The sequence below is a fragment of the Populus euphratica genome, unplaced genomic scaffold (genome assembly GCF_000495115.2).
Source record: "Populus euphratica unplaced genomic scaffold, PopEup_1.0 scaffold39.1, whole genome shotgun sequence".
Lineage (NCBI taxonomy): Eukaryota > Viridiplantae > Streptophyta > Magnoliopsida > Malpighiales > Salicaceae > Populus > Populus euphratica.
In genome coordinates, this window is record NW_011499897.1 from 1,041,117 (window position 1) to 1,067,719 (window position 26,603).

The window sequence follows — 26,603 nt, forward strand, 5'->3', positions numbered from 1 at the left end:
GTTTTTCTTAATATCTAGTATTTTCAATAATATAATTAAATATTTCAAAATGCCATAAGATTTAAAATAAGTTTGTCCGATGTATGTTAGAAGAAGATTGATTATTTAATGCTCAAAGAGCATATTTGCCTATCCAATTTTTTATTAAGAAAATAGAAGGTTTATTCTCTCTTTTAAACTCCCAATAAATCACGTTGCACAGACAACATTTTTGTACATTGAGAGGATCGAATTTATATTAACAGAAGCATATCAATATTGAGTTGCAACCAGGATAACACTTAAAAAGAATCTTGAAGTCAAGAAGAATGAATCAAGATTTCAAATAGTTTAATAATGTTCTTTATGGAATTCTCAGATGATTCATGTCTCTGTACATCACATTCATTTTCGTTGTTTAACTTCTGTCGGTGGTGGATCATGCTGGGCTGCAATGGTTCTGCTATGCGTTCTGTGCATGCGAGTCCTATTTCTGCTTTCAGGGATAAATTACGGACTCGTCTCCATAAGTTTTCAACTGGTTTTCAGGTGCCTTGGACCTTGGTAGGAGACTTTAATCTGCTTTAATCAACCCTTGCGTTTTAAAGAGAGGATTGCTTGGATATCGGCTTTTAGGGGAATAATTTTGCTTTTGCTCGAAAATGCCATCATGCTTGTACTGCTCATGTTCGGTTGGATACAGGGTTTGTGTAATGAAAACTGTCCGCTTTTATTCCCTGTAGCATTTTCAGTGTTAATTTTAACGAGGCTATTAATTATCATTTTCACCTAGCTTGACGGTTTTGTGTGCAGTGAACTGCCATTTTCTTGAAGAAGACAATACCTCCTGTGTAAATAAATACAAAAGAAAATTGTTATTTGAGCTTTTCCCTGATTTTGTTTAAAGAATTAGCTTCATTGTCAAGGGGTGTGTTCTTTCAAAAGCGTTGAAAAGACAACTAAACAGATATTTTGTAATATAAAATATCAATAAATAATTTTCTAGCCCCATAGTATAAGCTAAGGATAAAATAATTAAAATTGCTAATTCAGTTTAATTTTATAGATATTCTGAATAATATAATTAAATTTAACCATGTAGTTTAATATTTTTTATAAATATAAAAACTATAATAAATTATTAGTGAAATTGAATTATAATTCGGTTACAATCATGCCTTTTAAAAACCAAAAATCTCATTGGCATAAGAGAGAGAGAGAGAGAGAGAGGGATGGAATCACAAAACAGAGCAGGCAAAGAAAGAAAGAGACAGAAAGTTAACCCATAAAAAGAAATGATACTACAGCAACACTACCCTCACTGTTAACTATATTAGTAGCTCAATTCTAGTCTCTCCCTCCTTCTCTCGTTATATTCAGGGAGAGAGATAATTTCTCTCTCTCATTGGGTTCTCTTTGATCTGATTCCCTTTCTTTTTTACTTGTCTTTCGTGATGGGTTTTGTTTGGTTTTTACATTCTTTTCTTTGCCATGTGGGCTTCTAAAGAAGAAGTTGAAGATCATGGGTTCTTTGCTTCATGGTACTCTCTTTTCCTTCTGTTTTTTCTTTTCTTACATCATTTTGGGATTTGAGTTTCATTGTTGTTGATAACATGTTTTTGTTGTGTATTGTTTGGGTTTTTTTTTTCTAGGTGGGTTACTATAACAGTGTTTTATTGTGTATGGGCTGGATATGAAGTGGAGTTTTGATCTGTTGAATGTCCTTGTATAACTCGTGCCAAAATGTTTGCAAGATATAAACTTTACATGCCAAAAGAATACATGTTGAGCTTCTACTTGGTTCGTTAATCATTAGCGAAGTTTTTCCGTTGTTAATATGCAAATCCCATGTCATTAATGCAAATTATCAGGGCTTGGTTTCGTTTCTCTTTCCTTTTTTTCTTTTTTTGTTTGAGAACTGGCTTAGTTTGTAGTGTGTATGAGTCTCATCATATAAAGGCTTAAAATTTTGATTGGCTGTGAAGGCATCAGAGTCATTTCTTGTGGCTTGAAAAAATGAGGCTACTTTCTTTTGTTGCTGGAGGTCTTTGGGAACCATTTGGGGCTGGCTTTGTGAATGGGAAATTTGAGAAAGCATTGTTATCCATGTGATCATGGAATTTGTGTTCTTTGTTAAGCCATATCTGGGTTCTTATTGGCCAAATTTCATGTCCATGTATGCATTGGCTTCTATGCATTGAACTTTTTCTGCTACCGAATAGTGCTGGAAGAGTTAACTATAGAGCGAGTCAGATCATATTTTGCTTTGTGTGGGACATGCATAAGTGTTGGTGGTACTGTTACATCTGGGCGCTGAAAACAGAGTTCGTGACCCTGCAAGGATGTGAATGGCTATGGTGATGATTTCAGTGGTCGGCATGCTGCTGATTTGTACTTCGTTTCTCAGTTGACGTGTAAATAGCTTCTCTGGAGGTTTTTTTTTCATGTGCATGATTAGTGCTCCTTAGTATTCATATGATTTTGCTAGTGCTTTAAGCAGGGAAAAGCTTATTTCATTGGTGCCGCATAGACTGTCATAGAATTGCCGGTTCATTGATCGATGCTGGGCATCTTATAACTAGCAATTCTTTTGAAAATGTAGGGATGGTGAATGGGTGATTTCTTGGTTCTTATCGGTGCTGCCCATCTCATAACTAGAAATTTTATTTTGAATTTACTGGATGGAATATAGATTTTGGAGACAAATGATCACAAAATGCAGCTTAGGATATGATTCGTGATGTGATGGACTTGTTCAATCCAAGCAAGGGGATGTTGATGCAAGGAGATTTAGATCTGAACTCTGTACGGCTATACGCAGATTCATTTAAAGAAGTTATAAAGAAGACAATTCTCAAGCAGGAGGTTATATTTAGGACTCAGGTTTGACCTCAACATTCAACATACATCATAATATGTTTTTAGCTAAATCTGATATCATATGATTCCTTTGAGTTTGGTCAGAATGTTGGGTCACTTCTGTCATATGTAGCTTGAAGTACTCGGTCATACTAAAACTAAGCTGGGCTCTGAGATTTTGGATTGCACTTGCTTAATATGGTTTATCTTATGGGTGAATCATAAGGTCATGGTTGATGGCATAAAACATAGAAGTTTACGTGTTTGCAAAACCATGGTTTTGCCACAATACTCTTATCTTTATTTTACTTGTATTTCTTTAGGTCCATGAACTCCATCAGTTATATAAGACACAGAAGTCACTAATGAAGAATCTTGATTGTAAGGGATGTGGTGCATACAATTCATGGGATGCAAATGTGCAATCATTTTTACCACCTTTTGCTAATCCTACAAGAGTAGAACCGCTGGTGAAAGAAACAGGAATTTCCTCATTTTCCAAGGTAAATGAAGCCTCCGACTATGAGCTTGATCTTAAAAGTGATCCTTAACGCAGGAGAGGAGGGTTTTTTTTTTTTTTCAATCATGGTTTTGAGGCTCTTTTTCTCGTGTTTTTGTGGCACAAGCTCAAGTCTTCTAGGGCATGCCATTTGAAAGTCCAACCTATAGCAATGACAAAAATGTTGGTAATTCAGTTAGTAGAGACCTACTCTTAATTCCTTTCAATGGCTTCCTGCTTTAATTTGGTTAGAATGAGGCTTTTTGGTCCTTCAGAAAAGGCAAGTGGTTGTTGTATCATCAACAACTGGTGTATCATGTATTATATCTTTCCATGGAAAACTTCACTAGATAGCTTTAAAACAATCATCATACACGCTTTTTGTTATGCTAATGCAAGAATCTTGTCTTTCAGGTGGTCTCAACACCTTCCACAAGGGAGGAGTTGTTAGATGGGTGCGAAGATGCATCTTATAGGCTTAAGCAGAGGCCTCTTGATCTTCAGCTCTCTGCTAATGAATTCATAAACCATGTCGAGGAGGATCTCCCAAGCATAGGACATGCTTGGAATCATTGCTTAAAAGAACCCATAGACTTTAAGTGTCCTCTCTCTGCTAATTACTCTTCAGGTGCTGAGGAGTTTAAGCTTTCCCTGACCACTGGAGTTGACTATAGAAGAACAGAAGGTGCATTGAGGACTTGGTTTGATAAGAAAACTCATCAGTACTGTTCTGTGATTGATTTGGAATCAGATGAGATGATATCAGATGATCATGCAAAATGCACACCTTCTGTTGGCGGTGCTGCTTCAAAAGCTTATTCCCCAGGCAAGCACAAGTCAGTAGTTTCCGCCTTCTCCAACTTAATCTTCTCAACTAGAGGAAAGAAAGATCCATCTGTTGAGATTGCAGACAGCAGCACTTTTCAAGAACATAATGAATGCTGCCGAGAGCAGACCTCTTCGAATGAAGGTACTAATAATCACTACTTGGAAGTCGATGTAGTATTTTTTATCCATGAATGTGTGTTTCAGGATTTTGATCTTGTGCAATTTAGGTATATGGTTAGCCACCATCATAATTAGCTTCTTTTATTGTTCTTGCAAGCAGGAATTATGGAGTTACATGATGATATCCTGTTTAATAATCTTTCCACCAAAATTCAACAGTCCACTTCACATCTAAAAGCTGATTTGGACCTCAACAAAGTTTACCTTGATGACCGGTCATGTTTCTCAAATGATCCTCTATTGGCCCATCCATCACCAGCGAGCTCAGCAGGTGTATCTGCAGTAGTTATTGGGAGCATGCCGGAAGAAACTTGCCCAACCACTTCTTGGGAGAAACGAGTCAACAGCTGTTCAAATGAAATTTCTGACATCCTTCATGCTGCTGAAGTAGATTTAAAAAGCACAACTCGGAGCACGGATGTTTGGACTAGAAGTTCCAAGCATAATGGAATAAGCGGTAGGGTAGTGAACCTTACAGGGCCAGAGCCCACGGCCAGCTCCCCAGTAGACATTTTTGTAGACAATGGCAGCTGCAGTAGCGACCATAAGAATGATAATGTTGTGCTGAAGGCAAAACTTGCAAATGGCCTTCTACATGATTTAAATCAAATGCGTTTAGCTGCTATAGAACTGACCTCTGAGAAGAGCCAAGTGGAAGACGCCATCTTTTCATGTGTATATCAGTCTCAAAATGATAGACATGGAAATCAATCTCCTGTTTCATGCAAGTCTGGCATTTATGATAATGATTCAAGCAGTGGAAAGACAGCGCAATGTGGCAATGTGTCTGGTGATGTGGGCACTGATTTGAAAAGCCACTTAGAGTCACAAGTTGCTGATGCCTCATCAGATGAGAATGACCTAAGAACTTCCAACAGTTGTGATTTGAAGAATGAATGCTACCACAAGAAAGAAGAATCAGCCGAAGTGGATGGTTTGATGAAAAGAGCAGCTCAATCACTTATAAATTTGTCTTTGGAGAATTCAGTTTCCTATCAAGATTCTTCTGCCAAAGAAATCAGAAATGAGACTAGAGAGGAGCCCCAGTATACTTGCGATTCTTTTGAATTAATAGTTGTGGATCTAACGGAGAGCAATGTGGATGAAAATTCCGTGACATCAAAGCCATATGAAGTAAATGATGTGGAGAGAAAAGATAGTGCCTCAAAGTTGAGACGGGGAAGGAGAATGAAAGATTTCCAGAAGGAGATACTGCCTGCTCTGGCATCTCTTTCAAGACATGAAATTCATGAAGATATAAACATTATTGAGGGAGTTTTAAGATCAAGAGAATACCGCAAAATCAGCGGCAAGATGGCAAGAAATGGAGAGAACAGGTCTCCACCGTTGAGAAGTAGACGGTCAAGACTCAATTATTGTGGACAGAGAAATTGTTCATTGAGGTTCAAGTAGAAGTCATTAAGAGCCTGATATCTAATCACATCCGTTCTAGATCTACAGAACATCTTTCAATAAATAGCAGCACATATAGTTCGATCTCATTTCCTAGCTTTAGAAACAGAACGCATTACTTAAAATGGATGGTTGGTCATCCTATTTTGTTCCATTCTTAGAGCAATGTTTTCCTTCACCATACCTATCTTTTGGCACGTTCAAAGCTTCTCTTTCTCTCACTTTTTCATCTTTGTTTCCCTTGATGATGGCACCAAGTGAGAAAATTGATATTTTGCTTCTTTACTAATAGCAAGAGAAGTTGGCTGACAGAAAAGTTTGCTGCTTGGCAAGGCTACTGCTGTTGTATGTGTTAACACGCCCTATTCGATGAATGACATCGAATTTTAGAAGTTGTTCCATTTTGAGCAGTGCAGCAAGTGCCACATTATAATGATTAGCTTCTGTACTTTCACGACTCGTGCGCTATATGGATTCCATGCTGGTATCCCCCACAAAAACATTTTCTCCCAGACAATTTACTTTGAGAAGCGGGGCATGCGATCGGTGACAGGAACAGCGGTCATCTTGATAATTTAATCAATGATTTCTTGTAGTTGTATGGAAGGTTTCAAAAAATAAAAAAAATTCCATGATATAAAAAATACAATATAAATTTGAATAAAATTACAAGTGATTTTTTATAACTAATTAAATATTAATAATTCTAGTCAAGAAATTAAATTATATTAAAATATGATAAAATAAGTCAATAATAATCTAATAAAATATATCAATAATATTATAATTAATAAGTGATCTAAATAAAAAAAATAGATAAGATGAATTAATAAATTAATGACATGAAAAAATTAAAAGTCTCATAATAAAATTTCTCAGTACACGAGAATTACTGAAAGGTAGAAAACACACATTAACTTAATGACAAGTTATTCCCATCATAATAAGTCTTGATAGATCTCTTTAAAGTTACAAGCTATTGAATTTAAATTAGTAATTAACTAATATAAATTAAATAATAAAATAAATCTTTAAACAATGTCTGATGTGCTAGAAAAAACTCAAATTCAAATTAAATAAATTCATTAATAAAATAATAAAAAAATCTTCATGTTAAAATTCTTTCTTGTAACCTAAATATCTAATTTTTGTATATTCTTAGTAGATTTGAGTTCTAATTTCAAACATGACATTTTTTCCTATTTTCAAACATGTTGTTTTTTCTTGTTTTAATAAATCATTGGGCCTATGATATATAGTTGGACAATTTTATATATCTAATTTTTATCCCAACTTTAATCATAATAAAATTCCACCAGTAACTCTAAATATGTTCCAAACAGCATATGAATGTAGTGTTTGATATATTTGACAATATTAGTTTATTAAATTTAACCATTTGAAAATATTATTTTCCTTAACTTCATTTGACCTGAAAATTTATCACAATATATTTTTATGTATATAATATTTTTCTGTAAAATTTTAGTTTTATTCAATATAAAATTTAAAATATATGCTTAATCTTACAAAATTAGCCAAAATACATTTTAAAATGAAATTTAGACTTAACTTAGTTCATATTATAAATTTAATAAATTTGAAAAATCAAATCAAGTTTATTAATTTTATCAATTTTGCATGAGTTAAGTATAATTTTACTAGTTTTAAGTTTTTAATCCAATTTAATATGTTAAATACATATTATCTTATGATTTTTCAATTTAACTTGTGATTTTAACCATCATCATCTTAATTGTATGATCCCTTATTGTTACCAATCGTGGGCATGCTACGGGGTGTGAAAACATCCAGCCCAACTTTCTGGCTATTGTTACCAGCAAACATATGTTCTTGTCCTAGCTGGATTTTTTCGGAGTAAAAGTTGAACCAGCCCAACTTGCAGCCATAAACGGGCCATAGCAAATTTCTAGCTATGGCTGCTCGACCAATGCAAATGCTTGCGAACAAACTACATTAGCGTAATTGGCATGTCAAGTTATCACAAGTTACACACCTGTCAAGGTCTCGTTAGAGAATAGAGAAGCAGGCTCAAATGTCATTAGGCTGAAGATTTTTTTTCTTTTCAAAGCAGTACTGTAACAATGAAATATTGTTGATATAAAGCATTATAAGTTTAATTAGAAGAATAACACATATTGGAAAATCAAATATAATATTCAGAACTCACAGTAATAGATATTATATACAATTTAATTTTAAAAAATTAACAATCACAAAAAAAAAATCAATTCAACAATTCATAATTCAAATAAGATAAATAATTTACATAACATTTAACTTAATTTAATTTAATTTTAATTAAATTTATAATTAAATAAAATCAATTTTCATAAATTCAAGTATATTATTTAACTACATTTAAAAGTTATCCTTAGTTATGAATGAGTTAGTATCACAATCATCTCAATTTATAAACAGATCTAAATCGTTCATAAATGAGCCTGCCTCCCCAGCTAAATATCATTGTTCATGAAAAATACAATCATCATCTATTAATATTATTCCGAGATGATCAATCTCCCTAACTTTTTGAAGTCCATAACAGCACAAAAAAAATATAGTTTTGGTCATGATACATCCTATCTCATTGACTATTTCATGGAGCATAACAACGACTTTCTGAGCTTCCCGTATTAAATAATGCATCTAATATGTATATAAAAAACTATCATTGTAATCTATAATATATAAGCAAGATATTTAATAAATGTTATATAAAAAATCTAATTTATACTGATTGATTTTAAATCAAAAAAGGACTTCTAATGCATTCAATCACATAAATGTCTTGGAAAATGCAACTATATTGATTAAATAAACATGTGTTATGCTCATATATTATCTTATATAGCTCTCTAAATCAATTGTCGAGTGTCACTCTATAAATATATGAAATTTCTCCTTGCATGCTAAATATTTAAAGAAGTTGAATAGATCAGCAACCAAATGTCTTCTATTTTATCTTGATGATCGATAATATATAATTCATCACTTGTATCAACATAATTAAGGATGTATTGAGACAATTTAAACTACCGCATTACCTAATTAGAGTACTGTATCTCAACAATATCAAAACAGCACATTAAGACCACTAGTAGCCATTAATCATCTTCCTCCCAACACATTAGAGAAGCTCATATGACCTCTTAAAAAAAATTAGAAAGCGATTTAACACCTAAAAATAATGTTACAAATAACAAATAAAAATAATTTTGTAATGCATACCTGTAAGGCTTTTATGCATCTAACTTGTCTTAGTAGAACTTGTGAAAATAGATAGGATTTATAATAAATATTATACTTGTACCATCTAGCATGATAAGTCATAAAGTTAGTACACTTTCGTATTTAATATATGTGTGTATTAAGGAGCTCTGATTGAGAGTTACCTCCTTGTTTCAAAATATTCTGCTAGCTTCTTATATGATAGATGTGAAGATTCCAATGAACACCTTTCAGTATATGAAAAGAAAGCCACGAACACTTTCCAATATATTATTACAATTTTTTGACAAATTAGTAGTTATATTGTCATAATAATGACCTACTCGTCTTTCTTAAAGTTCAACTTTTAACTATTCTTTTATCTCATCATTTGTCTCAATTATATTAGCAAAAAATATATCAAATTCCTCAATTAAAGGTTCTTTATATATATAATATAGCATATTTTTCAAGACAATATTTTTTAACTTGGTGTTGAAGTTCTTGACAAAGTGCTAGAAAAATAACAATGATACCTAATTGGCTCATAAAATATCTGTGCAATTAAATTCTTAATTGTCACATATTTATTTTTATTATACATAATTTAGTATAGCTACTAATAGCATATATTGACTAAGTAAATATAAAAACCATATTCAGTAGCATATATTGACTAAGTAAATATAAAAATCATATTCAGTTATTATTCTTTTTTTTTTAACTATAGCATAAAAATATAGTAAACCTCACTACTTTGTGTTATAAGTAATTGCAATCAACATATTGATCATGTACTTCTCATGTAGATGAGTTTTATCAATATTAATGAGAGGAAAACATTAATAAAACTCATTAATTATACCTTGGTCTTGTACTTTTTTATTATAGGTAAGTTTTATCGATACTAATAAGAGAAAAGCATTAATAAAATTCATTAATTAAAGACTCAAATATATGTAATACTCTTTTAAATATTGTTTTATTATCATTAACTATTTTATGATCTTTTTTAAAAACTATAATCGGATATGATTCTTTGATAACTAATAGAATTCTATGCAGTATTTGAAAAGACTTTCATACATACCAAATAATTGCTCTAATATTTTTTTATTTAACTATCCATATCTTGTAATATAAGACATCATGCTCCTAATTCCTATGTATAGTAGCTTGAATATTTATAATTTCCATATTTATATTGGTTTTCACAATTATCAATATCATTTAAATAATAAGATCTAACTTAATTTGATGGTAGTCTTGCAAAATAAATGGGTTTCAATATGTGTAATCATTTTAATTTTAAAATTTTAAATAAATTCAATCTCTGATGATACTTCTAAGTAAATACCATTTACAAATTAATTCATGAGTACATTGCTTCTGCATATCAACTTAAGTTGAACATTATATATTATATTGTAATGTTTTTTTTTTATATATAAGATCATTTAACTACAATGATGCATTTAAACTTGTCTCTAATTTTTATTAAACCTCTAATTCATTACTTGATAAGCTTGAATTTATATGGTCATTACATTTCATTTAAACATACCCCCTCACATCCTCAAATTTAAGAATGCAGGTTCCCATTAATGGACTTAGTTACTTAATTACATCATTTTCTTCAATTACGTCAACATGACAAATTATATTTGTCATCACTTGGTTTAGATTTTCTTTAATAACATAAAATAGCTATCATCCACAACTGATCTTTCATATCTATAATTTATGGTGCCATATTAACTTTAATTATTCTAAATCCCACCCAATTCAACCAAATGTAAATTTTTTTAGCTAAATGGCATGTTTAATCTTGTAATTAAAAGTTTGTTATTTTTTTTTAATTTTAAGTAATACAATTATCAACATTGACAATATTACCATCATAAAAGCATAACAATCATATACTTTTTATGTAAAAACACAATAATACTCAACCTTAATTTATCAATATTGTAAATTAATCATGACACATAATTTTGACAAAATTTTAATCAAAGAAATCGTAAACACTAACATAATTAACAAAACACTCATGGTAAGAGATTGAGGTTGATTTTTAGCTGGCAAAATGCAAGTATCAATGCTATGACTTTCACTTGCCAGTTCAGGAAGCAGCAACTAGGCAACTGCACAAGTAAGGCCAAAGCTTCGACTCAGAAAAGCAACACAGCAAATCAGTTTGAATGGATCACAATATCTTTAGCGAGCGCAGTTGTTTCCAGCCATATGATCTTTTGACTGAGAACTTGATGGAGTATCCCTTCGAGTACTATCAGCAATGATGGGGTGATTCTTGATATCTAAGGCCATGCCCGAGCACCATGGAGGTAAGATTTCTGTGAAATATGTGCTTATCTGATATGGATTATTTATTGCGACGGGAAATAAAAACTGCACTAATTAATAGGAGGAGTGAAGATGAAGTCACTAAAAGCCATCCTTTGGGAAGAAGCATGCTTCAATGATGAACCCAAAAAGGATATATGCTAGCTAGTGGTCCAAGTTCTTGAATGAAAGTGACTGCCATTGCAATGGCTGGCTGGCTAGCTGGCTGGCTAGTGGATTAGAATCGTGGGCAAGTGGAACAAGGCCACATACAGCCAAAAACTTTCACCTAAATATTTGAATCTCTTTGTGCCTGTCCCGCAACCCACATGTACAGTGGAATGATTTTTGTTTTATTTATAAAAAAGCATAGCAATGGTTTCGCTTTACATGAGCTTATATATATATATATATATATATATGCATCGAATTTTTTCGATTGTATCTGATAAGTGTTTGGAAAGTTGTTTCTTTTATTTGCATATTCTTAAAAATTTTGAAGTTTTGATTAGTTTCATACTTTGATTGGAAGCCGTTTTAGTATATAGTTTGAACAGTTTCATACTTTGATTGGAAGCCGTTTTAATAAAATATAGTTTGAATTTGTACAGTAAAGACATAAAAAAGAAAAGAGATCCAATTGACAATCAAAAAAAAAATTGCCTTTCTCAAATTCACATGAAAAAATACGTTTTAGTCTATATATATCCTTGGCTAACTTTTTTTTGTCCCTATAATTTTTAAATTTTTAAATTTAATTCAAACTTTATTTTATTTATAAAACATGAAAAAACGTAATATGTTTTATTTGATAAGAATAGTGTTAATGAAAGTTTTTTTTTTTATCATTCATCTTTTATGAAAAAGTAAATCAAGCTTTGAGATATTTTCTATTCAAATTAATTATTTATTTTTTAACCTATTAAAATCTAATTTAATGTTAAAAATAAATTTATTGATGTCTTTAAAGGTTTTATTAAGTTTTTTTAAATAAAAATATAATTGAAAATGTGTTTTTAGGATTCAACCCTGACTTTTTAATCATTTAAAGTGGCTGAAAATTACTAGACATGATGCGTCATCTTTTTTGTTTGTTTGTTTTTTTTTTTTTAAAAAAAAAAGAAATTTAACATAAAAGAGGGTCAGAGGTGTGGGCTCAGCCTTACACATCCACGCACAATTACCTAACCCTCTCTATTTTTGAGGCTGGGAGTTTGTCACACCTAGATTTCTAGACTCTCATGTAAAGCTTTTATTTATTTATTAAAATTTTAATTAAAAGTATTGAAATAAAATAATTAAAATAATATTTAGTATACTATTCTATTAAATACCATTCAAATCTGAATTGTTTTTAAAAAATAAGATTGTACTATTTTTATAATATTAAGAAGCTCTTTTTTAAGCCCTTTGTAATTAATTTTTTATTATTATTTCTTTTCTAAATCTTAATCAAAACTCATTATTGGAAAATAATTTAAATTATATTTAAGATATCATTTCATTAGATACCATTCAATTTGATATTTATTTTATAATGTTAACAATTATTTTGTTAATTATATATGTTAACCTGTGCAGACTTTTTCTAAGTTTATGATCATGAATAGTTAATGAAAAAACAGTTTAATTATTATAGTTTTCATGAATATTTTTATTTGGATTGTTGTTACCTTTTACATGAACTATACTTCTTATAATATTTCTTTTGTTGACAAAAAATTATTACATGAATTAAAAAAGAGCATTTTAAAAAAAATATTTTTCTCCCTGATTTTATTCGTTGTCTTTATTATGAATGTCTTTTATATTATCATATAATTAATTAAAAATATATTTCAAAAACTTTTTCATGGCAGTGCACCACAATATGTTATTCTTATTTTTCTTATTTTTTTAATATATTCACATCAAAATTATCAAAATATAATTCGTTTTATTTTGTTATTAAAGCTTGCTTTTATAGTTTTTATAAGCTTTCATTTTAAAAAATATTTTTTTTGCTAAAAAATATAAAAAAAATCATGAAGGGGTTTTAATTAAAAATATGCCTCTTTTATCCTTATTTAAATCGTTTATTTTTTTATTCTGTTTCTTTTATTATTTTTTATTGAATTAATAACATAGCCCAAAATATATATATATATATATATATATTAAAGAATATATTAGTAAAAAAAGAAAGAATTATACTAAAAAATTATTTTTCTTTGATTAAATTTAAATTATTATTTTTCTTAAAAAATAATATTATTGTTATATAATTAAATATAAAAAATTAATGAGCTCTTGGTGGTACAATATCATTAAAATGCATTCATAAATATTTTTTAATTGCCATACAATTTTATTTTATTAAACTCTCACATTAACTTTTCAGTTCGCCATTGAAGAAAAATGATTATAGAAAACCGGTTCACAACTCCTATACTTTCTCTAATTTTTAAGATATAAAAAAACCCCTTTTAATTCAGCCCCCGGTGGAACTAGTCATCTACCATATAGACAACACACACACACGGCGCACGTATATTTATTCAAAGTAAATATAATCAGACGCGGATATGCTAACTCTTTAAGAAAATGACAAATGAAAAATATTAAAAAAATACAGGGATAAACATTATATGTTTGTTATTCACCAAGAAAAAAATAAGAAAGCATATTAATTACGTGTTTGATTGTTTTTCATTTGCATTATTCTCATGTAATAAGATGTTTCATCCTGAAAACTTGTGGGTTCTTGATTAATCTGTGTGAATACCCTGATCACATTTGTAACTTCAACGTCATGGATGTGATGCTAGAGCTGGGATTTGGAGTGGAGAAGCATCACCTGTAAATGATGAGAAATTTGTCTTTTTAATGATTTTTACGGAGTTTTGCAGCATTATTTTATCAACATTACTAAATGATACAGAAAGCCGGCACAAAGCCACTTGAGAATGCAATGACAGTCACCTTTGTTTCTACTCCAACGTTTTCTTCTTCTTCTTCTTCTCCTTCTTCTTAAAAAAATCTTCCTGATCTTTCTTCCCTTTGTCTCAATTTTTTCGAACTTATTTATTGATTAGAGGGATTCCGTAACCCAAGCTATCGTTTTGCTTATCAGTTGCGTACATAAAAAACAGAGAGAGAGAGAGGATGGAGAGAAAGAGAGAGAGAGAGAGAGAGAGAGGATGAAGAAGGAGGTATCTTCATTGCTTGGTTTTGAACAGTTTGTTCAGTTAATTGCTTGTGGTTCGCCTGCTATTAGAAAAATATAGTTTCTCCTTTAAGATCGTGGATTATCTGGTCATTCATGGTTGTTTGACTCTCACTATCTAAACCTAGACAAGGCCTTCTATCAGGTAGTTCCGATACCAGGTTGTCAGCGTAGCGTGTAAACTCCAGACTGAACACGAAGGAAGCTTCAGCTGTTTGTGTTTCAATGACTCCAAGATGGGATTTCAAAATTCATGAGGTTGCTCAAAGTAGTTTCAGACATGCTTATAATCTGTTTAGCTGTATTTCTGATAAAAATCAGAAAAGAAGCATCCAGGAAGCAAGCCTGATTGCTCAAGATGCAGTTAATGAATTCAGAAATTTAGTTAGAATCCTTGACGATTCAGCGCAGTCAGATTGTAAGAGGATCAGGAAAGGCCCTTTACCACATGCCCATGACATAAACCCAGTTGAACTGATGGATAGTCCCAACTCTGTGTCTAAAAGTTCTGACAACAACTTTTCTCAACCCAATAGAGAGCTATTCCCTCTTCAGAGTATTCTGTCAACTACTTCTTTGACCCATGTCAATACTCTCAACTTGTACAGGGAAAAACAGAAGAAGTCTGAAGACAACGTCGATGTCAAAAATAATTTGATCATGGGGGTGAACCATTCTCCCTTACAGACAAGCGCATATTTTTTAAATTCGGATGGAAGTGGCAGGATAATTCATCATTCATCATCAGAAGGTCTACCTTCTCAAGATGACTCCATAGTTTCCAAGAGCAAGAGTGAAGAGACTAGTGCTAAATGCCTTGCCTCAACCGGTGGATGTCACTGCTCAAAGCGAAGGCAAGTCATACCTAATTTGTTTCTTCAGATTTGACTCAAATTTATTTTACTTAACCCTGAGGAAACTTTTCCATTGTGATATCGGGAGAGATTCTTTAGCAGGCTTTAACTTGTCTTGCTGATTGATGCCTATGATATCGTCTTTTGCGGTAATTTTTTTTTTTACTTTATTTTTCAAGAATCAAAATATTTCCATCTGCAGTTGACGAAATCTTGGTATTAATAATGCCGTGATCGCTTTAATTTCGGTTGCCTCGACCAACTCCATATCTGCTGGATGATTTTATGTTAATTTCTTGCTTTTAATCCCATCTTTCATTTATTACCTATAGGAAATCGAGGATCAAGAAAATTATTAAGGTTCCTGCTTTAAGCACTAAACTAGCTGACATACCTCCCGATGATCACTCCTGGAGAAAATATGGACAGAAGCCAATAAAAGGATCTCCATATCCCAGGTATTTTTCCATCTTGAGTCCTGGCATTGTCTCCTGTCAATTCTCTTTTGTTGCTGGGAGAGGCAAGCTTTATAGGTTTTTATTTCCTCTCCTTGATAGCAACAGAAAGTAACTTGATATAGTTGTGTAGAACTTCAAATTCGTTCTTTCTGTGCATTCGTCTACCCAATAAAACACAATATAGAATCAAACAGGACACACCAGACTAACTCATCATCCTGCTCATGCTTATCATCTGTGTGATTTATGAAGCATTGAGACAAATTATTATTGTTTACTTCTTTTTGCCCCCGAGTCAATGTCCCAGTCAAAAACCGTACTTGTAGTCAAGATTCATAAGCTTCAGAGTTTACTTGGTACATTTGCAATTTGGTTTTTGTAATCTTCATTACCGAGCACAACCTTTCGACACTAACCTGTCCATCTAAGAGTAAAGCTACCTAGACTAGTAATATTGCTTATTAACATCTCTTTAATTCGTTCTTTGGTTTCAAAGGAGCTACTATAAATGCAGCAGGAGGAGGGGATGCCCTGCAAGAAAACATGTAGAAAGAAGCTTGGAGGATCCTACCATGTTAGTTGTTGCTTATGAAGGGGAACACAATCACTCCAAGATTGCATTTCAATCTCCCAACATGATGCTTCATATTTAGCAACAAAATCAAACCGTAGGACAACAGTATTTTCCAAGCTCGAATTGCTCGTGCACCCGCAAGCTAAGGTTATCCTTCTGGTCCATGTTTCCTTCAAGAAAGATCCTGTCACTCCATCAAGACTCCCGATTAGTAACTCCTAGGCTATATGCTTCTTCTTCATCAATGGATTTCATGTCTGGTTGTATACATGCTCTTTAAGGTTTTCTAATAAAAGCTTATTTGTTTCATGCACGACTGAATTTTTCTAGTTTGGTTTTCAAATATCTTTCACTTCAAAAGAAAGACTTGCTGAACCAGGAGTTTAATCATATCCCCACTGAAATTTACCATGAAGATTCATCTTTTGAGACTTATTTTGATTGTTTAACTCCCGCCTGCATAGTATTTGTTTTCCAGGAGCTCAACCTCGTCAGATCAGACCTCAGCTAACACATGGCCTGATCCAGCATAAAATGCTTGGAGATTGTCTTTTGATTAAAAATCTTTAAATTCCTAATGACGCTAATTTAGTTGTATATCTGACGCTTTATGCAAATTGTTTAATGTTGCTGCTTCGACTTGGAAAATGAATCAATTTCATAGTTTAAAAGAGATATGAAAATGGCAACACCATTCCTTTGGCACAACACAATTTTTTCCGCAAACGGACAAACTGATGGGTCCATACTTCTTCCACAATCTGTGCACTATCTTTGAGCTAATTAAAATAGAAAAAAGCTTGGGCTGGTGAAAGGGATTTGTCTCCTTTCACTGTATTTGGGTTCGAGTCCTTTTACTGTATTTGGGTTCGAGTCCTGACGTGCACACCTATCATCCTCGTGATATTTTACATGTCTACTGGGTTTGCAGGGTATTCAGTGGGCCGTGGGAATTAGTCGTGGTGCTTGCAAGCTGACCCGAACACCCCATGTAAATAAAAAAAAATAGAAAAAACTTGATGAAAAATAAAGATTTTTTTAACAAAATACTAAAAAATTAAGCATGGTCAATACTGGGACTATTTTATTATTTTTGTTACTATAGTGATCAATTGATTTGTTTTAATAAATTGCATGGGATAAATTATAACCAAGTCCACTATCTTTTATGTCTCACTTCGAAATTTGGTTTGATTTATACTAATCAAAAGCAAAAATAAAAAATAAGATTAGCTAGAAAAACTTCTCTCATTAAAAGCCTGGATGGCCCAAGTGGGATCCAAAACTTTTGCTAATATTGCATGCCGTGCCAGGTTCATGCTCAGGCCCAACCTATAATGTCCTCCTTCTAAGTGGTTGATCAAGACTTTTCTTTTATCATTTCCCACATTCCTTGAACGGAGAAAGTGAAAATGGAAGTAAATTTTTTAAATTGGGTTATCACATTGTATTTTATTTGGAAGAAGTATTGTTACGCCAAATCATTTAGATTTAACTATGTTGTTGATTGAACTACGCTGCAGATTAGATTATTCTTGTCATATAAAAAAATAATCTAAGGTGTTGTTAATTTTAACTATATAGAGATTTACATAATATAATCCAATGGAGATGACATGTTTAAAGATAATATGGATAATCATTAAAAATATATTTTGATTAAAAAAATTAAGGTGGTAATTTTTTTAAAATATTAAAACAATATTTTAAATTAATTTTAATTAATTTGTTAAATTTATTATTTAGTTCGTGGAATTCTAGAAACTTATAAAAATTAAATATAAAAAGTTTAATTTCATTTTTAATAAATTTAATATTAAATTATAAAAATAAAAATAAAATTTAACTAAAAAATAAAAATAGTTATTTCGGGTGAGTATATTCTGGAAGAGATTGTCTTGTGATGCATGTTGGAGCAGTCAAATCGGGTGAAAGTGCTTTGGTGGTTGCCGATTGAAATTGCCACTGGTGGCGCTCTGTGCGCTGCTACGAATTTACTTGGTAAACCTATTTCTTGTTGAAGGCTTGCTTGTTTATGTTCTTTCTGGCTGTTACATGGGTGGTGTTCGTATTACAATTTATGCTGTTGATAAAAAAAAAAAAATAGAAAAGAATGTCCTGACCTATTCCTTCTCCTTTTTCTTTTTGTTTCCTTTATTATTTTTAGTAGAAAAGACTTCATCGTTCTTAAATGCGATCGAGTATACAATGAAGAAACAAGAATTAAAAGAATTAAAATAAAATTAAGTTAACACATATACGAACTTTTGAAGAAGGATAAGCAGGAATGTTTCTTGAAGAGTAAAAACCTTGCATGATGAGAGGTTGGTGTTCATATACAAACTTCAGATTCTATGAATTTTGTCTGTGTAACGAATGCCCATTACTTCCTTGCGTATCTTCAACCTTGCAATCACACACAGCTACTGTTCAGACAATCATCCTTTTTATTTCCCATTCCTCAACCATTCGGGATTTGCAGCTTTTGCAGTTCACTACGCTACTCCCAAAGGCTGCTGGGCATGCCTTAATTTATCTTTGATATCTTGCACGTCAAAACAATTTAAATACACACAAAAAATTTCATTGTTAAAGGAAGAGTAAATCGATTGTTATAATTATTGTTTTGCGTAAAGTTTCAAAATAATCTTTAAATGTGTTTACGAACACTAAGATACGAATAATATTTTTAATACATGTATTTTTTAGTCTTTTTTCTAACATCTTTTAAATAACTTGTTTTGAAAACCAAACAATTTTTCAATATCTTTTTCTTCGTATATGTATTTTTTTATCTTGTTTTTTCTCAGGTACAGCAATCCGCAAAAGCCATTACAACATCAAACACAAACTACATTGTATAGCCAAGCACCCATCTGATGAAACTTTTGTAAGATATGGAGTTACTGTCTTTAAATAAAACTACGGAAACAAATAGGTAGGTGCTTCTATAATAGGGCTCCATAGATCTAGTGTTAGATTGATATTGCAGTAATAGGATTAGAAGTGTTTATCAAAGATGTTGACCATACACCATCTATCTGCCTTTCATTTTCTCCCAAGCGAAGCAATTGTTCGACATCTTCAAAGCTGGAGGATAGAGCTAAGTAGAAAGGAAGGAAATTCAATGCCCAACAAAACAAGTGTAAGTTAAGTTATCTCTTGTTCGCTTTCATCAGTAGAGAATAAGTTATTTCTAGACTAGGTCTTCTTGTAATCACAACAAAATTAGGTGTCGCCATTGCTAAAATACAAGGTCAATCTTACCACCAGTTTTTTGCTTCGCTTCTCACGTAACACTTGCCATGGATGTATTTAGAGTGATACGGTATAAGGGCAACGCTTGTAGATCAAGATATGTCCCTTCTTCCGTGCATTACAAAGTTATGTATCGCCGGATAAACACCCATTGTTATTGAGATTTGAGATGATAAACTTCTTGCCCATACCGTTTGCTTGCTTGGTTGGCTGGTCGTGGTGAACAGCACAGGGACAAAGCTGCAAGCACTGTAAATATATATTTCATATGGCCTTATCTAGACCAAGAACCTCCTTTTTCAGTAATTTTGGAGCAGTTAAATTAAGCGGCAAGTGGGGTTTTTGTTTTCAAAGAAAGGGACGTCGTGAGAAAAATATTTCTTGAAAATCCTCTAATATATGCATACATATATTATGATATTCAAATTCGGTCCTCCACGCACCCTTTGAATATAATATGAAATGAATGAAAATTTCTTAGGCCAGGATGATGGCCCGTAAAGAAAAGAGGAGATATTCTTTCTTAAATATGGACTGGAAGACTTAAACCTTGTTTTCTCATGCTTATACTAGTTTATTTAACCACACTATGATGTGGGTTAAAAATTATTTCAACGTGAAAAAAAAAAATCTAGGTAATGATATATTATTGTTATTAAAATATATTCAATATGTTAATTTTAAACCTTATCTAGTAAGATTTTTATTTAGTTTGAATTTAAAATTAATTTTTATAAAAATTACTTTAATATAACTTGGTCAACATGCTAAATATAAAAAAATACAAATAACTAATAAAAAGGATGGCTTACATCTTTTTTATTTTAATATTAAAATGGTAATTTGTTATATTAATTTGGGCTTTGTAATTTAACCCACAAAACTTATAATATAAATCATGAATTATACTAGATTTAATAATTTTATTTTTTAAAATATTTTTTATTTAATAATATAATAATAAAAATAGACAAATGTAAAATAAAATATTAAAATATTCATTTGAGACTATAATGATCTCTTAAAAAATAAACCAAAACAAATTATGAAGACAAGTTTTAGATAAACCACATGTTTAAGAATAAAATAAAAAAAATAAAAAATGATTCAATCAAAAAATAAAAATTTAAAGATGAATTTTAAAAAAAAAAAAAGATGAAAAAAAGAGGCCTAACCAAGTGGCTCAACCTACCTTAGAGTTATTTTGACATGATTTATTTTATTTAGCAAGCTCAAAAAATTTATGAACAATTAATATAAAATATGATTTAACTTTTAATAAAAATTTCAAAGTAATACCTATTTTTAATATTAAGATAACATATTAGGTTAATCTAAACTTTCAATTTTAACCCGTTCAATTAGCTTTACAATTATTTTTTTATCTATTTTTAAATAAAATCATTTTCATAGTATAATCTACCCAATAAGAAACTCCTAATATGGTTTGGAGACATTTTTTGCTATTTTCTTTTTCTTCCAATGGAGGCCTGATTACTATATCTTAACGAGAGGAGAGAAGCTGGTGGTTTCCAGTTAAAATATTCGTATGGTTACGGTGTCATAACTTTGTATTAATTGCATAAATAAACCCCTGAAAAGTGTCGTAAATATATAAAACCATTAATTCATTTAAAACATGTGATTGCCCAAATCTTAATAGGCATGGAAACACTAATACTTAAAGAATTATAACTTATCCCAACTCTAATATGAGAATCTTATTCCCATCTCTATTTTTTAAGAAAAAAATTACAAAATTTACGAATTCCAAAAAAAAAGAGTGAAAGTAATTTTTCTACTTAAACATCAAATAAGTTTCTTAAATCGCTATTAACAAATACATTATTTTATTAACACTTTATTTTAACTACAGCACTTTTACCTCAAATAAGTTTCAATATATAAAGACAGGACTTTCTTACAACAAGATGATATGTTAAATATGATTCCATTTTCTTTAATTTAAACTATACATATAAACAAATAAGTGTAACTTTTTTAGTTATAATTATTTCTAAGAGTTACTATTTTAACTATTAGTTATTAAAATATTGAATGATAATTCAAATTTATGCTCTTAATTTTAAATTTTGAAAATCAAATAAGATATTTAATATAATTAACTTATCAAACTTTATTTGAAATTATTTATGTCTTAAAATATTTTAGTATAACAACCATTCAAACTTGTTCGTTTATATTATATTATATTAAAATATTAAGATATGTTTGTACTTATCGAACAAAAAAACACACCTACCAGGACTTCCAATTAACTGGAAAAAAAATTAACTCACATCTTGGACCTTTTGACCTATAGTTTGACGATATGCTTGTGCTTCACCTCTTTTGCAGGAGGTTTTAGGTTTATATTCTTTAGCTTATATTATTTTTTAAAAAAAAGTTTTATTTTGAGACTTTTCTTCATAAATAGAAAAAAAATCCTCCTCTAATGCGATCACAATCCAATCATTGCAGTTTCAAGACCCAATTTTTGATTGATTTATCAAAAAAATAAAATTTACATAATTCTAAGATTTTTTTAAAAAAGTTTTGGGTATGTCAATTGAATTTGTCAACGAGTAAGTCGATGCCACGTCATTTCTTTTCAAGTTTTCAATTTTATGTTTTTTTGGTCCACTATGAGGAGACTTGTAGTCTAGTATTACTGGTAGAAGGAGAGAGAGTGTCAACAAAAATGGGAATCCAATTTTGGGTAGGTAATGATTGTAGAAGATAATTTGTGGGCATTTCTATTTAGATTTATCATTTGAGTTTTCCCGTGACATGATTATGTGGTATTTTCGTGGCCCCGTTAGCATTGCCAGGTGAAGCCTTGTACTCTATTATGAAATCTGAATCCATTTAAAAAGTTATCTGAGATATATTTTTTAAAGTATATTTTATTTAAAAATATATTAAAATAATATATTTTAAAATTTTATTTTTTATATCAGAAAATTAAAATCATTTAGAAATATTAAAAAAAAATTAAAAAAACTATTTTTTTTAAATCCCTACATATAATTTTGGTTTTGACAAGGGTGAATATCGCATAGCAATAAAATCTAAGTCAGTTTAATGATGAGACATCTGTTTGCTTCTTTTCATTTTAAAATATTAAATGAATAAAAATTTTTACAATATAATGTAACTTAAAACCAATCATTGTTTATCATTTAAGCAAGCTCACTATCCTCAAATTCAAGAATAGGGAGTTCATGAATGGGCTTATTAGCTCAATTAACTTTTTTTAAAATTATATTATTAATATGATAATTATTTTTCTCATCATTTGGTTTAAAATCATTATAATTATAATAATATGAAGCAGCTGACATATTTAACTGAGCTTTTATATCTAAATTTTTTTAGATCAATGCTAGATTCTTTACATCACCATCTATCCCAAATGTACTAGTTATCTATGATACATGTATGGTCTTTTGAGTTTGACTTGGGACCTGAATGAACTATTATAATTATTCAAATAGAACTATAAAAATTGCTATTCATTTTTTATTGTCAACCCAGCCATTGAATTTAAATTTTCATCACTATAAATGAGCGTACCGACATGATGATTTAAATATACAATAGCTTATAACTTTCGAGTAATGTCTGCTTCAATTTTTAGAAGAATTTTACTCATTGCCTCCACATATTAATTTTCTTAGCTTGGCAAGAAACATGTCTAATTTAGTAGTAAGAAAATCGTTATTTTCTCAATTATAAATGATATTATTTTTTGTATCAACAATAATAACACCATAGTAATATAATAATCTCATACCAAAAGATATATTATGTGAAATAACACAATAAAACTTAATGCTAATTTATGATATACTTTAGACAAAACTTGAATCAACGAAACTCTAACTCGTCAATTTTCTCCCTAAACAATGTAATTTATCAACTAAATTGATGTACTTTATAGTTAATTAACATAATTTATAATTAATTTAATCAAAATCAACAAATCCCTAAACTAATAAAAAAAAAAGGATAGATTATACCTTAAATTATAAGAGCTGTTTTGTCGAGACAAAGAGAATAGTTGCAAAAGAGAAAGAGAACGAGAAAAGGAGGATCAGGATGGCATAAAGAAGGGGAAGAGAGAAATAAAGGGAAAATAGTTTCTAGCAAACTCTTTTTTTAATTAATTGTGAGTGTCTGAGACCATTTATGTATATTTTAATTAATTTTTTAAAATCTTAAAATTAATTATTATATAAATTTTTAATGACTCTAAAATTTAAGACATTTAAAATTGTTACATTTGTAAAGAAAATTTACTAGTTAAAGCTATATTCCTTAAACTTTTAATTAAATTGATCCTGTAAGCTAGACTTACGCCTCTCAACGAACTATGCCATTTTCACAAATAAATTTTTAGCAATGCTATTTTGATAAATTTATTTTATCATTATGCTAATTAAAAAAAACCCCTCTACTTTAATATATATATACATGTCACAGACAAAAAAGTGCAAAAAATTACAGCTGAAATTCATAAACCTTGTATGAAGTATCTAACTTTTGAAATCAAAACAAAGACACCAAATAGTTAATGACTTTTCCCAATCGAATCATTGCTAAATATTTGACCATCATCCCCTTTAGAAAGCCAAGATTTAGAATCATAATTACAGAATCCATTATTTTTTCACAAAGGAAAACCACAAGAAGAAATCCACCACTTAAATATTGCTATCATTACGTTATAATTCCCATATTCTTTGACACACTAAGTCATCATTGTGCAAATTAGTTTAGCCAAAAATCAATAGAAAATAACTAACTATCAAATCTTTAGATAGTGTTTTAACATTATAGTTTTTAGCATTATAATATCTGGTGGCAGATTTTTTTAAAATATTTTTATTTAAAAATATATTAAAACAATATATTTTATATTTATTTTTAAAATTATGCATTAAAACGATCTAATTTTTTTTTTAAGAGGGGGGAGCTCTAACAAAAATATTGAGTGAATAGCGTGACAGATCAACATCAATATCATCACACAACGACAAATGACTCCCTGCTCTTTTTTGACCAAACTCTCCGAATAAAATAAATTAAAAAAAAAAAAGTTACAAAAAGAACAGGATGTGCTAGAAAGGTTACTGAGCAATCAATAACAATTAGTACATTTAAACAGTAACGGTGGGTAGGTTAATTAGCATTTATCAAACCAATTTCTCTCACAATAACCGCACCATAAAAAATAAAAAAAATTAACAGCTCAAAATTTAAAAATCAAGAAAGAAAATTTGGGTTGATAAACGCACCAGATTTATATTTAAAAGAAAAGCACTTCCAAAAAATAAATGAAAAGAAAATAATTTCCAAGGTATTTTTACAATTTATAGATAATAAGAAAACAAGGCAACACCGCACGACCATCAAATGCCATCAACTCGCCGTTATCCCCACTCACCGAGTCAAACCCGACCCGACAGTCATCAATCAATGAACCAAACCCGACTTGCTTCGTAACCCGACCTGCTACGACCCGACAGACAAGCATTGCTCTCCGTCCTATACCACCACCAGCGCTCTCATGAGCGCCTCCGCTGCCGGAAAACGTGCAAACCCTTGCTCCTTTTCCTCCAGGGAAAACCCACGCATCACCACGCGCTTCATGTACACCTCCAGCGGGACCCAAGCAATAAAACCGCATCATCTCGTTTCCATCCGCGACACACCTTGCGTTTTCCTCCCGCGTCGTTCCACCTGTTAGCTCGGCCCGGGTTTTAACAATTTCTCGATATTCTTCAAAGCGGGTAACCGTTCTCGGCCCGTTTTGCACTTTGAAAATCATCTCGATTCGACCCGGGAATGATTTATTGCTCCAACTGGTGTGAAAGATGATATCCACCACATTTCTTGAAGGATGTCCGTCAGGCAGCTCGGTGAGGGCAGGGAAAACGGGGTCAGTGTTCCGGGTTGAACGAGGACGTGGTGGGGGTGTCGAAACGGGGTTTGAGGTGGGTTTTTGTTGGTTATGATTAAAAAGATGGTGTTTAGGTTTTGATCTCTTGGCTTTGGCTTCAATAATGACATCTTTAGTCATTTTTGAAGAGTTTTTTCTGCAACTGGAGCTGGGTAACAAGTGTTTCGGGTTGGGGTTAAAAACATCATCAAATGCTCTCGACTTACATTGTAAGGACTTAATCCACCCGCTCGCCATTGAAGGAGGACAAGCCGACCTGCAAACCAATTGGATCCTCTCTCTTGAAAAATGAAAATTAAAAACAAGAAGAAGGGAGGGTTTCTTATTTCATTTCTATATCCATGTCGATTTTGTTGGGTTAGAGTTTTTGAGTGAGGTGTTGTTGTGCTTGGGGATTCATTTTCTTTCACCACAGAAGTCTAGAGTTTTGTTTCGTTGTGTTCTAATATGAAGAATGAAATGGAAGGAACATGGCGCGATATTAATGGACCCAGCAACTGGTTAATCTTTTCAAGTGACGGTAATGACCTCGACAGGGTGTTCTTCCTTCCTTTCTTTTGTCTGTTTTAATTTGATTTCCCTCATGTGATAAAAAGACAGGGCAGAAAGAAAGGAAAACAGCATTACGCTACATTGGATTACAAAATATAATAAGATTTCTAGATATTTCATTGGAGCAATTTACATTATTTGTAATTTTTCTCAATTTTATTCTCGAGCATTATTTTAAAATTCAGCGTTCTTTGACCAATTTAATGACTGATTTCTTATATTTTGTTAAAGAAAAATAAAATTCAATAAAAGAGTATTAAAGTGTAAAATAAGTGGTTTGGGATTGATAAGTGGTTTTCAAGGATTATATTACTTTTTCAAGTGTTTTTAGATAAAAATAATATAAAAATAAATTTTTAATTACAAATTTAATCCTTAATGTTTTTGATCATCTAAAACTGACCA

At 30.9% G+C, this 26,603-nt stretch overlaps 3 protein-coding genes across 8 annotated transcripts; 2 read left to right on the plus strand and 1 right to left on the minus strand.

Annotated features, from left to right (window-relative positions):
- Window positions 1-1,225: 1,225 nt before the first annotated feature.
- Window positions 1,226-6,212, plus strand: LOC105132262 (uncharacterized). Of its 6 annotated transcripts, none has more exons than XM_011035636.1 (6): window positions 1,226-1,520; window positions 2,582-2,862; window positions 3,162-3,341; window positions 3,752-4,307; window positions 4,446-4,463; window positions 4,500-6,212. In XM_011035636.1, exons 2-6 carry the CDS (start codon window positions 2,710-2,712, stop codon window positions 5,756-5,758), a joined length of 2,166 nt encoding a protein of 721 aa, XP_011033938.1. In that variant the 5' UTR covers window positions 1,226-1,520; window positions 2,582-2,709; the 3' UTR covers window positions 5,759-6,212. The 6 variants fall into 6 exon arrangements, with proteins under 6 accessions (XP_011033938.1, XP_011033937.1, XP_011033936.1 ...); XM_011035634.1 differs by adding an exon at window positions 1,632-1,779 and having other exon boundaries at window positions 1,227-1,520; window positions 4,446-6,212; XM_011035635.1 differs by having other exon boundaries at window positions 2,672-2,862; window positions 4,446-6,212.
- Window positions 6,213-14,001: 7,789 nt separating this feature from the next.
- On the plus strand, window positions 14,002-16,844 carry LOC105132264 (probable WRKY transcription factor 17). Its single transcript, XM_011035639.1, has 3 exons — window positions 14,002-15,391; window positions 15,724-15,849; window positions 16,346-16,844. The coding sequence occupies exons 1-3, from the start codon at window positions 14,763-14,765 to the stop codon at window positions 16,500-16,502; spliced, it is 912 nt and encodes a 303-aa protein (XP_011033941.1). The 5' UTR covers window positions 14,002-14,762; the 3' UTR covers window positions 16,503-16,844.
- An 8,147-nt stretch (window positions 16,845-24,991) lies between these two features.
- Window positions 24,992-26,112, minus strand: LOC105132265 (uncharacterized). The gene has a single exon (XM_011035640.1). It carries the CDS (start codon window positions 25,881-25,883, stop codon window positions 25,050-25,052), a length of 834 nt encoding a protein of 277 aa, XP_011033942.1. The 5' UTR covers window positions 25,884-26,112; the 3' UTR covers window positions 24,992-25,049.
- Between the last annotated feature and the right edge of the window lie 491 nt (window positions 26,113-26,603).